This window comes from Heteronotia binoei, chromosome 16 (genome assembly GCF_032191835.1).
Source record: "Heteronotia binoei isolate CCM8104 ecotype False Entrance Well chromosome 16, APGP_CSIRO_Hbin_v1, whole genome shotgun sequence".
Taxonomy (NCBI): Eukaryota; Metazoa; Chordata; class Lepidosauria; order Squamata; family Gekkonidae; genus Heteronotia; species Heteronotia binoei.
In genome coordinates this window covers 39,051,100-39,063,794 of record NC_083238.1, presented here as the reverse complement: position 1 = coordinate 39,063,794, position 12,695 = coordinate 39,051,100, and the positions used below count along the sequence as shown (strand labels likewise).

The 12,695-nt window shown below is 44.1% G+C and overlaps 1 protein-coding gene across 2 annotated transcripts in view; it reads right to left on the bottom strand.

Annotated features, from left to right (window-relative positions):
- ITPRID2 (ITPR interacting domain containing 2) overlaps positions 1-12,695 on the bottom strand; it is a 100,068-nt gene that overhangs the window by 27,529 nt on the left and 59,844 nt on the right. For both annotated transcript variants that reach the window (XM_060256895.1, XM_060256896.1), the window contains exons 9-10: positions 12,192-12,264; positions 2,595-2,686 (exon numbers count right to left, since the gene is read on the bottom strand). In XM_060256895.1, the coding sequence (XP_060112878.1) occupies positions 2,595-2,686; positions 12,192-12,264 (165 nt within the window). The remainder of the gene's footprint in view (positions 1-2,594; positions 2,687-12,191; positions 12,265-12,695) is intronic.

The following is a 12,695-nucleotide window of genomic DNA, read 5'->3' as shown; positions in this document are numbered from 1 at the left end:
ACAGAAGCTGGTTCAAGGAGATACTCTTTTCGTGAGTTGTGTGGGTTACATTTTGTTCTCCACATTACTGTGAGACATGACATTAAGGGTGGAATCCTGAGCAGAAAGCTGAAAAATCAGCTCCACTGAGCACAATGGTGGTTCTTTGCTAACAAGTGCGTTCAGGATTGCAGCCTATTGTAAATACTGTCAGATAAAGGCAATTTTGGGCTCATTTTCTCTGCCGAAATCCCAACTACAATTTCCAGAGCGCCCTAACAAATGTGAAAAGATAAACCTGAAACCTTCCTTTCTGTAATTTGCTTCTAAAATGCTGAATGCTATTTAGCTGTCAAATAAAAAGTTGTAACAGTAGAGGGCACTAATTTATCACGTATATACAGGAACACATACCCAGTTTAGATTTTTTAAAGAAAAAAAAAGTCATCCAGAGCTCTTTCATTCAGATTTCTTTTTTGTTCCATTGCTCCTGCAAGGTGCAGGAAAGACCTAGACAGAAGTTCCTTTAAGAACAAGACAGCGTAAGTCAAACTTGCTTCATTCCAGGTCAACATTACGTATTGCAAGGATGTCAATGCAGTCATTCAGACAAGGAGACGTCAACAAGCAACTGTTTTGTTCCTTTCTGCTCTCTTAACCCCCCCAAAAAGAAACCCCTGAGAACTTGAGCTAATGAAAGACAGCTATGCATGGAGTAAAGAAAAGAACTTGTTTGCTGGTGCAATTTTGTTACAAAGGCAAGAGAACCACAAAATGCTGGGAGTTTGTTTTATTTTATTTCCTTGTACCCCCTTCCAAAAGTATGACAGTCTATCACAATAAGACTGGACTTTTAGGCTGACTGCATGCATGATTACCATTCTACATGAATTCCAAATGGATACGTGAACAAGGCTAAAAAATGGTGTCCTCAACCTGCAAGGGAACTGATTCTCTTGTTTGGGATTTGGCAGGATTTTGGATAGACCTGGAACGGTTTCAGTATTTCAGTGACAGGACAGCATGGACTGAATTCAGTTTCCTGGAGAATGTGCTGTAAGACGACACCATGCCACCATCAAGTTAAACTAACTGCCTGATTGCACCCCTCAAATGAAGCATACTAGGTCAGGCCTTAACTCCACAGACTGAAGAATTTGCCTTCTACCCTTCTTATCTTTGAAAACGTTTTGCAACATTCAGCCGGATGATGCGAGCTCGAACGCTTGCACAATGTTTTGTGTCAACTGGGTTGGTCCCGACAGAAAGCATTACACGGATTTCGTTCTTACTCTTTGGATTTTGTCTGGGCCGATGCGGCTGCACAGCTTCTGAGAACAACCAGGAAAACTTCACACCAGTCAGTTGGCTTAAGACTGCACTTGGAATAGCCGAGTGACATCATGGGCTTCGAAGGATGCCCCTCTGGTTAGTACTGCTTTGTCAGTCACTGCCACAGAATTTTAATACACTCTTCTCGATGAGGGAGAAAACCCCTGTCTTCACTACATTTTGATATCTGAGAATGCCTAGGATTTTGGTGAACCCAGAAGGATTGGAAGGAAAGGAAAATGTTTCAAAGGACATCCTGTGTAAAGAGACATCTCCCACTATACTAAATTAAAAAAATACTGATTGTAATATTTATAATCCTTTATAATTCAGTCATCTGAAATTTCAAAAGGAAAGTGAAACATCTGACTAATCAAATAACCAGCAGTGATGTGAAAAGAATGAACTTTCCCATGGAATTGTAGGGCCTTACTGCACTTAGACAAGGTGTTCGTGGTCAAGTCTTGGTTAGGGACCAGACAGCATGCCACTGGGGAGGGACGGTGGCTTGGTGGTAGAGCATCTGCTTGGTAAGCAGAAGGTCCCAGGTTCAATCCCCGGCATTTCCAACTAAAAAGGGTCCAGGCAAATAGGTGTGAAAAACCTCAGCGTGATACCCTGGAGAGCCGCTGCCAGTCTGAGTAGACAATACTGACTCTGATGGACCGAGGGTCTGATTCAGTATAAGGCAGCTTCATATGTTCATTTCCTACATCTTCCACAGACAAGGCAGGTCTTCGTCAAGAATCTTGAGAACTTATTGGGGAATGGTGGAGCTCCTCATTTTAAAAAAGAGAACATGGCACTACACACAAGTATGTTACCTGCACAGCATCACTGCCCTTAACATAACATTCCAAGAAAGAGGTCCCTGCATCCTAGAATGGCTTCCTTCATCTTTGACACGATGCTAAACACTCCGTGGAGTTTGCAGGGAACGACTTCAGTGGAGGAGCGAAGTGCACAAAGACCAGTTTGCTTTCAGTTATTGCTCTTTTTCTAAATCACCTAACATAATGTAACTTTTACAATTCAAAAAACTTTTGCAATACTAAATCACCTAACATAATGTAACTTTTGCAAGACATTTTTTTTTTAACAGTGCAAATTTTCTTTACAAACAGCACTTCTTCCCCCTCCACCCAACCTGCCCTCTGAAGGGCAGGTTTTTTGAAGCCCTGGTAAATGGTTAAGTATAAGAAGTTATAAACAGAGAAGCAGATCTGGTAGACACAGCATCTCAGTAGCTGTTCAGTGGTTTGCACGATGTGCGGTAAACCTACCTGCAGCTGGTTGAGCAAGAAGCAGTCGGTGGAGGAATCTTCAGCAAAGCCGCTGCTGTCAGAGTGCTGGCTTGCAGATCGTAACAGCTGATCTAGGGAAAGAAAGAAGGGCCGGGATAAAGCATAAATATGGAAGCCACATCTTGTGAACCAGCACATTCATAAATCATATTTGGACATCAAGAGCATGCAAGCATTTATTGGTGAAATAAATGTCCCAAAAGCTCAGCACCAGGGCGGAGTATAACCACCACACTTGGCAGTCCCAGATGATTTCCAGCATACAGATCCTGTTACCAAGCTAGCATAGTAAAATACAGAGCCATGGGAAGCTACCACTACCTGCAGTGCAAAAACTGGTCTTGAGCATATAACTAGTGACAAACAGCTTGAACAAAAAGCATGAAACACTGCTTTCCGTGACTATTCTCTCTGCTTCCTCCCACCTCCGCCCCAGCAAACTGTGTTCCACCAGCAATGCATGTGAAATATCATAGCCAAGAGTACTTGGCCACGACATTGGTTATTGAGGCTTAGGTTTTCACTTGGAGCAGACTTCTACAAAGTATTTCCATATGCAGATCCACAATTGGGCCGGTCCAAGAGGACTGAGAGATCGCACAATAAGTTGGTATCTCTGTAGTACAGTTTCTCCCACTCTTGGTCCACAAAGCTCAGGGCTGTAAACACATAGCTCTGATTTCCCCATTTTATCATCAAGAATCACAGAAGCCTTGTGAGATAGGTTAGGGAGCAATTGGACTAAGGTCACCAAAAAGCTTTGCTGGCTGAGCAAGAATTTGAACCAGAGTCTGTCGCCTAGCACTATAACCACCACACCACACCACTACATCCCAGATTCTCCACTAGCATGGCAGAGTCTTGATAATTATCATAATCTAAATTTGCATTGGGCTATTGATAGTGCTGTATAGATAAAAGATGGTTTGGGGCCCAGACTGGGGGAGGGGGTTTGAAAGAAAAACAATGAGCCACTGAGTCACAACTGATGCATGGTGACCCCAAGTGTAGGGTGTTCATAACAGCAGCCCTGGTGGATTAGACCAATGGTCTGTTTAATCCAGCATGCTATGTCACACGATGGCCAACCAGTTCCTCTGGATGGCCAAGAGCAGGGCATAAGAACATAAGACATGGTGGATTAGGTTACTGGCCCATCTAGTCCAACACTCTGGATAACACAGTGGCTAAAAAACCAGGTGCCATCAGGAGGTCCACTAGTGGGGTCAGGACACTAGAAGCCCTCCCACTGATACCCCCCCCCCCCAAGCACCAAGAATACACAGCATCACTGCCCCAGACAGAAGAACATAAGAGAAGCTGTGTTGGATTAGGCAAATAGCCCATCCAGTCCAACACTCTGTGTCACACAGTGGCCAAAAACCAGGTGCCATCAGGAGGCCCACCAGTGGGCCATGGACTCCAGAAGCCTTCTAACTGTTACCCCCGAAGCACCAAGTATACAAAGCATCACTGCCCCAGACACAGTGTTCCTCCATGTGGCCAATAGCCCCTGATAGAAGCCAAGACCTTTCCCTGATGTTGCCTCCTGGCTCTGCAATTCAGAGATTTAGTGCCTTTGAATATGGAGGTTTCCCTAAGTCACTATGGCTAGCAGCTGCTGATAGACTTACCCTCCATGAATCCATCTAAACCTCTGTTAAAGCTGTTTATTCCTATGGCCATCACTACATTCTCTGGCAGTGAATTCCACATTTTATTCACTCTCTGTTCAAGGCAAGAGATCAGCAAGAGGTCGCCTGCCATTGCTTTCTGTTGCATAGCAACCCTACCCAGTCTTACATAAGAGTAGAACATAAGAGAAACCATGTTGGATCAGGCCAATGGCCCATCCAGTCCAACATTGGGGCTGTGACACAGTGGCATGGCATTCGGAAGGTGCCAGGTTCAATCCCCGGCATCTCCAGTTACATGATCTGGCAGTAGGTGATGTGAAAGACCTCAGACTTAGACCTTGGAGGATGGCTACCAGTCTGAGTAGACATTGACATTGATAGACCAAGGGTCTGATCAGAAGAAGGCAGCTTCATGTGTTATGCCAGCTGGATGTCCCAGAGACAGCTTGGAATGGATTTTGACCGCCTGGTTGATCTGGTAGTGATACAAAAGGCAGGGAAGGTGGAGGAACTGAAACCTCTGGCCCGTGCTCATCAGTGATGAAATATGAGGAACTGGATTTTATAGAAACAGGCAGGCCTCATTGACTGCAGTCGCTCTTGAAAAGAGCCAGGTCAAACATTCAGCGTTTTCAGATTGCAAGAGTTTGGACGTAGGTACTTCCCCTGCCTGCCGCCACAGTGGATGCTGCCAAGCAACAAAACTAACTCCCCCAAGGCCTATACTGAAATCCAGCTTTTAAATTATGCACAGAGGAGAATGCATGGCTGGTGCCAAATGCTGCATAAGGAACTCAGCATGGAGTGGCTTCCAGGACAGTGTGGTAATGGTCGAAACGATATCCAGTTGCAGTGGTGTGCTAATAGCCAAATCTGTTTTGATGAGCATACAGAGAGCAGTTTCATGCACACTCCACTTGAGCATGGACTTGCTGCAAACCCACCATCAGGAACACACGCACCCTGAAGGAGGAAAATGCACTCCTGGGAAAAGGAGCTAGTTGTTGTTGTTTTTTTGGTGCAAGATGAGTTCTGCTTCACACTGACCTTGAGTTTGTGCTACATACAAATCCTCCATCAACTCCAGCCCAGATTTCCACTTCTTCACTCCTAATGGCCTCTCCTCCCATGGCACTGGTCATGCTTTACATTCTCCCCCTTTTACAAGTTTTGAGTGTGTGTGTGTATGTTTTGAAAAATGATACATTGCTCAGGGGAGGGGGGGAGTGTCTTAAACTGCCAGTTTGGTGTAGTGGTTAAGTATGCGGACTCTTAACTGGGAGAACTGGGGTTGATTCCCCATTTCTCCACTTGCGGCTGATGGAATGGCCTTGGGTCAGTCATAGCTCTCGTAGGAGTTGTCCTTGAAAGGGCAGCTACTATAAGAGCCCTCTCAGCCCCACCCACCTCACAGGGTGTCTGTTGTGGGGGGAGAAGATAAAGAAGATTGTAAGCCACTCTGAGTCTCTGATTCAGAGAGAAAGGCGGGGTATAAATCTGCAGTCTTCTTCTTCTTAAAAAGGGCCAGCCAATTAAAATTCTGCAAGTCAAGTGCTTCCACAAATGCTTAGAGAGACAGGAAAAATACATGCTGCTATGGAGTGCTCCTAAAGGTCAAGAGAATCTAACTACACACTACAATCCAACCTTTCGTTCACATCTGAAAGTCTCCACAAATGAATTCTTATCATATGTTCTTATGCACTCGACAAACTGGTTTCAACCTGACCATTGCAAAATTGTAGGCTGTGCTGACTCAGTTCTAACTCCTAAAGCAGGGGGAAATGTTCAAGGCAGATCCAACAGCATAACATTCAAGCTCTTCTGCTCAACCCAAAACATCGCTGCAATCAGCCAGCAAAAAGAAGGCGGTATCACCAACTAAGTTTTACCATCTACTGTTGAGATTCCAAGACCCCGGACTAGGCAGAAGTCTTTTTCTGGAGTAGGAAGTTAGCTCTGCTGGAGGATGGCTTAACAAAAAGGGAACTGTTGGGTCCAATTTAGGATTTTAAAATTTACTTTAGAATTTTTTTGTCCTGTTGTTGTGCTGAATGCAGCCTACAAAATAAAACTTAGAACACTAAGTGATATTCATTAGAATAAATAAACCCTGCCAAGTCACAAAAACACAGATCACAGAGCAAAGTAACAGTTTCCAGAATAAACACATATTATTAATATTTTTAATTGTGTAAACAGAAATAGCTCCTAATTCTGGGGCTTTTCAGCTACTTGTACGTGCGCTAATGGGTGTTGTTATGTTTATGATTATTTATTTACTTCAGTTTGGTGTAGTGGTTAAGTGTGCGGACTCTTATCTGGGAGAACCGGGTTTGATTCCCCACTCCTCCACTTGCACCTGCTAGCATGGCCTTGGGTCAGCCATAGCTCTGGCAGAGGTTGTCCTTGAAAGGGCAGCTGCTGTGAGAGCCCTCTCCAGCCCCACCCACCTCACAGGGTGTCTGTTGTGGGGGAGGAAGGTAAAGGAGATTGTGAGCCGCTCTGAGACTCTTCGGAGTGGAGGGCGGGATATAAATCCAATATCATCTTCTTCTTCTTTTACACCCCACCTTCCTCCCCAATATAGTAGAGTCCAGTGGCATCTCTAAGAGAAAAAATTTTTGTTGTAGCGTAAGCTTTGAGAGAACACAGCTCTCTTTGTCAGATGCATGGTGAAGAGAGCTGTGTTTCTCGAAAGCTTATGCTACAACAAAATTTGTTACTCTTAAAGGTGCTACTGGACTCTACTATTCTGCAGCAACAGACTAACACAGCTAACTCCTTTGGATCCTCCTCTCCAATGGGGACCCAAAGTGGGTTACACCGTTTTCATCTCCTCCATTTTATCCTCAAAATAACAACACTGTGAGGTAGGTTAGGCTGAGAGTCTGCGACTGGCCCAAGGTTACTCAGTGAGCTTCCATGGAAGAGAAAGCATTCGAACCTGGATCTCCCAGATCTCGGGATTCCAGCCTCCAGGTGGGACACACAAATGCCCCAGAATTACAGCTTATCTCCAGACTAGACAGGTCAGTTCCCTGGGAGAAAATGAATGCTTATAGCACTATACCCCACTGAATTCCCTGTCTTCCTCAGGCTTCACCCCAAATCTCCAGGAGTTTCCCAATCTGGATTTGGCAATCCTCCCTCCCCCCGCCCCCACCACCAATCCCCTGGCAGTGGCCAACAACCTTATCCAACAGTATGCTATATAAAGGCAGCTTTGTATGTTATGTTTAGCCTTCTACATTTTCAGGGCGCCTTGTTCATTGTACCCAGCCAGAGGTACGTTTTAAAATGAAATCTGGGATCATATCAAGAGCTGATGAGATGCCACAAGAATGACTTTGGTCAAGTTCATAAGAACATAAGAGAAGCCATGTTCGATCAGGCCAATGGCCCATCCAGTCCAACACTCTGTATCACACAGTGGCCAAAAAATTATTTATATATATACACACATATATATACACACTGTGGCTAATAGCCACTGATGGACCTCTGCTCCAAATTTTTATCTAACTCCCTCCTGAAGATGGCTATGCTTGTAGCTGCCACCACCTCCTGTGGCAGTGAATTCCACATGTTAATCACCCTTTGGGTGAAGAAGTACCTCCTTTTATCCGTTCTAACCCGACTGCTCAGCAATTTCATTGAATGCCCATGAGTTCTTGTATTGTGAGAAAGGGAGAAAAGTACTTCTTTCTCTACCTTCTCCATCCCATGCATAATCTTGTAAACCTCTATCATGTCACCCCACAGTCGACGTTTCTCCAAGCTAAAGAGCCCCAAGCGTTTTAACCTTTCTTCATAGGAAAAGTGTTCCAAACCTGTAATCATTCTAGTTGCCCTTTTCTGCACTTTTTCCAGTGCTATAATATCCTTTTTGAGGTGCGGTGACCAGAATTGCACACAGTATTCCAAATTGCACACATAATTTCAGGGGCATTATGATACTGGCTGATTTGTTTTCAATTCCCTATCTAATAATTCCCAGCATGGCGTTGGCCTTTTTTATTGCAATCGCACACTGTCTTGACATTTTCAGTGAGTTATCTACCACGACCCCAAGATCTCTCTCTTGCTCAGTCTTTGCCAGTTCACACCCCATCAGCTTGTATTTGCAGCTGGGATTCTTGGCCCCAATGTGCATTACTTTGCACTTGGCCACATTGAACCTCATCTGCCACGTTGACGCCCACTCACCCAGCCTCAACAGATCCCTTTGGAGTTCCTCACAATCCTCTCTGGTTCTCACCACCCTGAACAATTTAGTGTCATCCGCAAACTTGGCCACTTCACTGCTCACTCCCAACTCTAAAGCATTTATGAACAAGTTAAAGAGCATGGGACCCAGTACTGAGCCCTGCAGCACTCCACTGCTTACTGTCCTCCACTGCGAAGACTGCCCATTTATGCTCACTCTCTGCTTCCTATTAATTAGCCAGTTTTTGATCCACAAGAGGATCCACAAGTTCAGGTCACACTTAATGAAACAGACCAAAAAAAAAAAGTTGTGTTCCTGAAATTACTCTTTCAAGTTCTCGCAGAGCAGTTTCTGTCAGAGCTCTCCCAGCCCCACCAAACTCACAAGGTGTCCTTTGTGGGAAGGGGAAGAGACTCCTTTGGGTAGCAAAGGGCAGGTATAACCCCACCCTGGGCTTCTTAGCACTATGCTACATTAAGAATTTCAGCTTTATGTTTATAAAACATCACAAGTGAAGCTTTTAATTCCAATCCTGATTATTAATTTAAAAAAAAGAAAGGGGGGGGGGGGAGAGAACAAACACATTTCAGTTCAAGTTACATAACAACATACACCGAGGCCACATACTCCAGAGAAACTTGTTTGGCAACTTAAGATGCATGCTGTGTCATCAGCCTGGGAGACTCTCTTTTTTTGTTTGTGAAATGATGTGTTTCAAGGAGTGTGTGTGTGGGGGGAGGGGGGGAACGAAAAGCAAATGATTATTTTAAGCTCTCCCCCTTTTAAAAATAGAAAGCACAACTTTGTAAACAAAGCACACTACAAGAACCTAGAAACATGTGTTGCTGCTCGACATCAGTAGCTGTAAAACTCGGTGGATTTTACATAAAAGTCCAAAGAATGTTTTTTATGGTCTCTTAAAAAGAAAAAGAGGAGGAGGAGGAAGAAAGGCCATACCAATCAGCGTTGGCTTTCAACAGCAGTATGGTTCACAGCAAGCCTATTAAAAACGTCACTCAGAAGGCAATAAAAGTTAGCGCTCAACCACAGTCTCCCCGGCAGAGTCACCACGCCATCATAAATATCTCTGAAATTCATAACATTCTGTGCTGGAGAGCATAACTCTGGTATGGACAGTGAAATAACTTGAGAGACGAAGAGGCTCGGGGATGAGAAAGGGGGGAGGGGGGCTCCCGAACCAAGTTTTGGGCCTTGGAAACAGACCGTGGAAAACAGGTGGACAAGAATGTGATCTTTCACTGTGGCATCAGGGAAGCCTAGAAGGAGAAAGACTCTCAGAAAGAAAATGGGGGAAAGACGAGCTTGTCAATTTCTAATAAGACTGATACCACCAGCTGAACCAAGCGCACTCACACACACAGGCACCTGGTTGCTGCATCCAACTGCATTCCAAACTTCTGATCCCAGGGGTTAAAGTTTGTTTTTTGTGATGCCTGCTCAAAAAGATATTTGCAGGCATTTTCTCAGGCATCTGCCAGAGAAATGGGCAAGCTCCCCGCTTTGCAGCAGAGACCCACCATTAGCACCCCAATCTCTCATCACAAAAGAGGCTTGCTTGAGTCTACCTTGCCCATTTCAGCAATACAGTGGAAAATAAGGATAAATAATCAAAGCATAAATAATGCAATGTAAATATATTTCAAACAATATTCCTTCAAAATATAGTAAGTACCAGCACTTAGTTCTACAAATATCCAAATTGGGGGAGTTTACAATGTCAGTAAAGTATCAAGAATTTAAAAGTTCATGGGCACACGTCGAAGTCCGACTTCAAACGCTTAGAACATTTTAGCCTGCTTCGCACTTTAAGCAACCTGCAGAGCAGGCTAAGTTGTTCTAAGCGTTTGAAGTCAGACTTCGACGTGGACTCATGTACTTTTAAATTCTTGATACTTTACTGACATTGTAAACTCCCCAATTTGGATATCTGTAGAACAAAGTGTTGGTATTTACTATATTTTGAAGGAATATTGTTCGAAATATATTTAGTACACTGCATTCTTTATGCTTTGATTATTTATCATTATTTTCCACAGGTTTTTGGGGGGATATTTCTACTATACATTCTGTGGTACTCTAGGGTTGATTTCAGCAATACGACAACCCTGCAAGGGGGGGGGGTTAGGCCAACATCAATGTTTTCAAATGGTCCAATGAGATCCAGGAATGAGCATCAGTCTGAGCCTGGGTTTCCTGTTTCCAGTACAACAGTTCATGCACAAAACCACAATGGTTGCTTTCTTCGCTTATAGTTGTCGCTGATACGACCTGATCCAACATGATGGACATAACAACCTTTTATTTCTCAGTAGAAACAAAATGCCTGGGTTGCTCACCCTTACCATGGGTTGTTGTATAAAATGGAGGAGAGAACAATGTATGTTGTTTTGGGCCCCCATTGGGGAGAATGGCGGGATAAAGAAATAGCATCAAAGGAATATTTTGGACCCACTGGCATTTTTTATTCCCTGGGCAAGAATAGAACTGTATAAAAGGCCACCAAATTCCCCTTTATAGCAACATCTGCCAATGTGCGATTAAAAGGTAAAGGTAGAAGAAGAAGATGATGATATTGGAGTCTCAGAGCGGCTCACAGTCTCCTTTATCTTCCTCCCCCACAACAGACACCCTGTGAGGTTGGTGGGGCTGAGAGGGCTCTCACAGCAGCTGCTCTTTCAAGGACAACTCCTGCGAGAGCTATGGCTGACCCAAGGCCATTCCAGCAGGTGCAAGTGAAGGAGTGGGGAATCAAACCCCGTTCTCCCAGATAAGAGGCCGCACACTTAACCACTACACCAAACTGGCTCTCACAGGTAGTCCCCTGTGCAAGCATGAGTTATTTCTGACTTTGGGGTGACATCACATCAAGACATTATCACGGCAGACTTTTTATGGGGTGGTTTGTCATTGCGTTCCCCAGTCATCTACACTTTCCCCCCAGCAAGCTAGGTACTCATTTTACCGACCTCTGCAAAATGTAAGGCTGAGTCAACCCTGAGCCAGCTACCTGAACCCGGCTTCTACCGGGATCGAACTCAGGTCATGAGCAGAGAGCTTGGACTGCAGTACTGCAGCTTGACCACTGTGCACCACAGAGCTCTGTAATGTATAATTAGGGATGGGAATGAACCAAAAAATGGTGATTCATTGAATTAGACGAACCATGGTTCATGATTCTTCTTAACACTGAACTCAGGGCAAACAAGCTGTGTGGAAACAGCCTCTGTCACCCACAAATTTTAAAGTTGTTGTCATTTTTAAAGAATCAGTTCCAAAATATTCTCAACTGAAAATAAGGCCCAGTAAGCCGTACTTCTGTGCAGTCAGTGTTCTGAGGAACATTCAAATCCTGCAGGCAACAGACAATTTAGGTTTACAGAATATGTAATTTTAAGGTTTAAAACAATCATTTTAAATGACAGGGATCGACAATAAAAATGTACAAGCTTTCAATTTCCCTAACTGGTCCTTGAGGTACAAAGAAGTCAAACCATTAACTGAGGTTACCCGCCCTGACTTTCCCCTCTTTCATTTAAAGTGCCGCTCCACAAGAAAAACACCATGATTGGAAAACTTCGCTGGGAAGCAGATTTAAGTCCTTTTGGGTGGGCCGAGCTTCAAGTGCTAAAATCAACATGTCAAACGGACACTCTGAGAAATAAAAGGGTTGCGCTGGAGCTGTCGGGGAGAAGAAAGAAGTTCACTCACCTTTTTTCGTTTTCGCTAAGGCCAGCTGGCATGTGCTAGGAGTATGAGGGATCTCTCCCTCAGTGCTTTGGATCTGCAACAAAGGAAGAAAAAAACCCCAAGTATTTTAGAGTTATGATTAACAGGCATTGTTGTCCACCGATCAGTTCATGTGAAACTAACCACCCTGTGGAACTGGCTATTTTGCTCATTAGCAATTCTAATGCAGCCGAATTTGGCAAGCTGAAGAAACTGTTCAGGGCCCTCGCCATCTGTGCATCTTCTTTTGGACTTCCTGGACAGGCAAGTAAGTACTTTGGAAGAAGCACACAGAACTCTAATGTTAAAAGACCATGATTGCATTATGTCAGTATTTCACGTTGGAAAAAATGTTGTTTTTTAAGGGAGATGCTGCAGAATGATTACCTTGTTCATATCCATTCTGTGAGTCTTTCTTAAAAAAAAAATTACAAAACACGAACACATATTACAGCCAGTTTGGTGTAGTGGTTAAGTGCACGGACT